General features: G+C 41.3%; 1 protein-coding gene across 1 annotated transcript; it reads left to right on the top strand.

Moving 5' to 3' along the window:
* Positions 1-281: 281 nt before the first annotated feature.
* LOC137771005 (nuclear pore glycoprotein p62-like) lies at positions 282-1,178 on the top strand. The gene is given in 1 exon segment (XM_068554029.1): positions 282-1,178. A coding segment is annotated over 1 exon segment (897 nt).
* Positions 1,179-4,864: the final 3,686 nt, after the last annotated feature.

Genomic DNA, 4,864 nt, shown 5'->3' with positions numbered 1-4,864 from the left:
GCATACTTGGATAGTGATACAACCACCAGTGCTGTAAGGAGCCTCCTAAAACTTTGCAGTCTGAGATGGATAATCACGTCAAAAACCTCTGAACCCTCAGTTAGTGTCGCTCCAGTGGGGATGTACTCACTGTGGAGGCCGGCTCTTTCCAGCCTGAGAAGGCCCTGGCCAGCCTCTCTGGCTGCACCGAAGTCTTGTCTGCCTTCCTATTTACTTAGGGGTACCACCATCAAGGGTTGGCTCCAGCATCTACTGTTGCTGCCACTACTAGTTCAAGCACCATGCAGTTTACCTCATTTTCAAATGCTTCTACCTCCACTGCTCCTACTGGGGTCTCATTTGGTGCCCCATCAACTTTGTCTGGAACACTTGGTGGTACAACTTTGGGATTTGGATTAAAATTCCCTGGAGCAGGTGGAGCGGCTCCTGTTGCATCTACTACAATGTCAACCACCAACACCACAGCCACCAGGGGCTTTACCTTGAATCTAAAACCGCTGACATCAACTGAGATTAATAGCACTGTTCAGGTTGGCTTTACTTCTATACTTTTTACTTTCACTGTTAATACAATCATAACTCCTGTGATGACCTATGGTCAGCTGGATGGTCTGGCAAACAAATGGAGCCTTGAGTTAGAGGATCAAGAGAAACACTTTCTTCACCAGGCCACCCAGATCAATGCTTGGGACCATACATTGATTGAGAATGGTGAGAAGATCACTGCTTTACATGGAGAAGTAGAAAAAGTGAAACTGGATCAGAAAAGGCTGGAACAAGAATTGGATTTTATCCTGTCACAGCAGGAAGAACTAGAAGATCTCTTGACCCTTTTAGAGGAGTTTGTAAAGGACCAGAGTGGGTCTATTTATCTGCAGCATTTAGATGAGGAACATGAGAGGACTTACTAGTTAGCAGAAAATGTAGATGCTCAGCTGAAACGAATGGCCCAAGATCTCAAGGACATTATTGAGCACCTGAATACATTTGGAAGTCCTGCTGACACTACTGACATGCTTCAGCAGATCTGCAAAATTCTGAATGCTCATATGGACTGTCTACAATGCATTAATCAGACTTCAGGTATGCTGCAAAGGAAGGTAGAAGAGGTAACACAAGTTTTCGAGCATCATTATTGCAAGGAGCAGGAGCGCAATGTCAGGATTGATCTTGATTGAATGACCCTATCTTCAGCATGTTGTTTTTGGATTATACGTTACCTACAAATTTTGAGGGTGTTCATTAGAGTAGTATTTACAGTTACTATTCAATATTTGGTGGGAAAAAAAAGTATGCATGTATTTGTTTTCCACTTAAATATTGTGCTGTTGGGAACTACAGAGTTTGGCTTTTAGTATCAGCAAATCAAAACTATATCAGCTCTCCAGGCAGAAACCGATTTGATGTCAACTCTGTGTGTGTAATTCATGGCTTACTCTCCCAGATACCATATCTTACTGCCAGCACACATTGTCCTTTTCACTCCAACCAGATCATAGAGAAACGTTTCCCAAAAAATAGACGCCAACCAGTCTTTACTGGGTGCCTGTTAACATTCAATGTATAGTGTTTGCTACTGTAAAGTCTCTCTCCTTAAGGAACTTACTCTCTACTTTGAGATATAATTAATGCCTGTCTGTATAAAAACAGTATAAACCATACAATAAAGTGTGTTATGAATTACAGAAACGATGCTATAGAAATTCAGAGAAGGGAGGAAAAGTTAGGGTGGATTTGGGACTTGAATTAAGTTATTTTTAAAAGTGTATGGTTCAGGTAATTCGTTTATTTTTGATGTACAGATAATCTGGTGTTTTACTTGGTTTCAGCATATGATTTATGGTTGTGGGTTTTGTATATTTGTTTATTTGTTTTTCAAGAAAAAAGCCCATCCTTAGCTTGGGAACAGTCTGATTTCTTGTGTTTCATGTTTTACCTAAGCCATAAATAAAGATGATGCTCTGAAAAATAAAAGTGTAACACTAAAATAAACTACTCAAAAGTTTTTGAGTGACTTAAAAAAAAATCTCCAAATGGCATCTCAGTTGGGGGCATACAGTAGGAATCATTTAAAAGTATGATGTATGTGGATTGTCAGACTCTAAACCAAAGGCACACAGCACACCAATACCTTGTTCATTTAGTCTATCCTAGACTTTGGGGTGGGATTCACACATGGATCCATGCCATAATTTTGCAGAATAAACATAACAAATGAGAAAGTCTGTTGCTGATATATTTAAAGGCATCTGTTGGTGCCCTCCTCAGCTTCATTTCAGAGGTCTGAGGCTTGGCAGCTGGGCCCTAAACAAGGGTGGATGTCACCAGCCCTGATTCACGTGGGGAAAAGTAGAGGAAGCCAGTGAGTTGGCATCTTGGCTAGTAGGGAAGTAGCTCGTCAACTGCAGAACTGACTTGTGATTCCAGCATGGAAGGTAGATGGGTATTGTGTACATCAGGGCTTCTGAACTTCACTATGCATCAGAGCCACCCAGAGGGCTTATGAGAATGCACTTTCTGGGCCCCCAGCGTCTGTAGAGTTTCCAACTTAGCAGGTCTGAGGTAAGGCCCACAGATTTGCTTTTCTAAAAAAGTCCAGATGAGGCTGATGATGGTGGTCTGAGGACCCCACTTTGAGAACCACTGTTATCTATTATAAGGATGTGCAAGAGCAAAAGCCACGGCTAGTTGGGGACCTGTATGATAGGCCTGATATCTCTTTCATAATATAGGTTCATTAGCTCTACAGAGGACCCAGAAGCAGAGAAGAAGGGGCGTGTGTAAGACAGAGAGGAAGTACCTCAAAGGAACTCTCACTAATGCTAACATGGATATTGCTGGGCTGTGAAAGATGGCACCTGGGTCAACAGTGTTACCGAATGTGAGTTCATATGTCTGATGCACAGTGAGGCCAAATAAACCAAAACTTTGGAGTTTGGAACAGAGAAAAAAATTTTTGAGGGCCATGCGAGGAGAATGGGTGGTTCATGCCCCCCAAACCTCCAAACTCCCTGAAAAGTTTCAGCAAAGCATTTTTAAAGACAAGATTAGAGAGGGGCATGGTTGGTTGTTGCAAACTTCTTGGTGTAGGAATCCTTTGTTCCTGCAGCTGTCCACATCAGTCAGGTCAGGATGTTCCTGTAAACCTCCAACAAGACACATGTTATTCTCTGTTCTGCAACTTTTTATCTCTATATGAATAGAAAAGTATTATACCCTTAAGGTCAGAGCCTTGAGAATGGGCGATCCTGTATATTTCAGGCTGTAGACACTGTTTGTAATTTGAAGCAAAAGCAATAGAATAGGAAGGTTAAAGTAAAAGAAACAGATCTAATATGGATTCAGATTTATTCTTCCCTATTACAACAGCACAGTCCAGAACTAGAGTCTACCCCAGAGAAGTGCTAAAGGTAACTTTGGATCCCCTCACCCTGAGCTAATCCCTGCTGCCACAGACCGGAGCACAGAGTGAACAAAGACAGGCCTTGAAGAGGGATGGGCATGACCCATGTCCCCAGTCATTAAGGTCCTGCCCAGGGAAATCCCTGATAATAATGGAATACTATAGAGACTATAGCAGTCCCCCTGCAATAGCTTTGGAAATAAAGGTTGGTGCCTGACATGAGCCAGAGTGCTGATAAATTTGGAAAACAGAGGGATTGATTTTAAGGAAAATTGAGATATAGTTTTCTTGGTATAAAATGATAGAAGATATTTAGGGAAAAAAAAAAAAGAAACAAATCTGACCCCCTGCATCTGTTGTATCTGGCAGAAGGCATTGCTCACAAAAGCCACCTGTCAAGATGATTCAAGCCAGGAATTCCTTGGAAGTAACATACACTGATATGTTGTCCTCAAAACTAGACTTGAAACCAAGATGGTACATTCACTACAATGTGTTACATTACTTGCCATCCCTACAAAGAAGTCTTATAGCTCAGCACAGATATTTTAGGAAAATCTTTCTTGGGTTTTGTGCTCTTTACCCAGACCTATCCAGAAAAAGTGGGTACATTTGGGATACTGTCAAAATGGATTGAATGCGTTCTGGTGGGAACAGAGACAGAAAAGCAAGGCCTTTGATGAAGAACTCGAGGCAGAGTACAAAGCACACCTTTTTTTTGTTCATTTTTTAAACATCTTTACTGGAGTATAATTGCTTTACAATGGTGCGTTAGTTTCTGTCTTATAACAGTGTTAATCAGCTGTACATATACATATATCCTCCCTCTTGCATCTCCCTCCCACCATCCCTATCCCACCCATCTAGGTGGTCACAAAGCACTGAGCTGATCTCCCTGTGCTATGCAGCTCCTTCCCAATAGCTATCTATTCTACATTTGTTAGCATATATAAGTCCATGCCACTCTCTCACTTCGTCCCAGCTTACCCTTCCCCCTCCCGGTGTTCTCAAGTCCATTCTCTATGTCTGCATCTTAATTCCTGTCCTGCCCTTAGGTTCTTCAGAACCAATTTTTTTTTAGATTCCGTATATATGTGTACGGCATTTATTTTTCTCTTTCTGAATTACTTCACTCTATACGACAGTCTCTAGGTCCATCCACCTCACTACAAATAACTCAATTTTGTTTCTTTTTATGGCTGAGTAATATTGCATTGTATACATGTGCCACATCTTCTTTATCCATTCATCTGTTGATGGACACTTAGGTTGCTTCCATGTTCTGGCTATTGTAAATAGAGCTGCAATGAACATTGTGGCACATGATCCTTTTTGAATTATGGTTTTCTCAGGGTATATACCCAGTAGTAGGATTGCTGGGTCGTATGGTAGTTCTATTTTTAGTTTTTCAAGGAACTTCCATACTGTTCTACATAGTGGCTGTATCAATTTACATTCCCA

The sequence above is a fragment of the Eschrichtius robustus genome, chromosome 10 (genome assembly GCF_028021215.1).
Source record: "Eschrichtius robustus isolate mEscRob2 chromosome 10, mEscRob2.pri, whole genome shotgun sequence".
Classification (NCBI taxonomy): domain Eukaryota; kingdom Metazoa; phylum Chordata; class Mammalia; order Artiodactyla; family Eschrichtiidae; genus Eschrichtius; species Eschrichtius robustus.
This window is presented reverse-complemented; position numbering and strand designations above follow the sequence as displayed.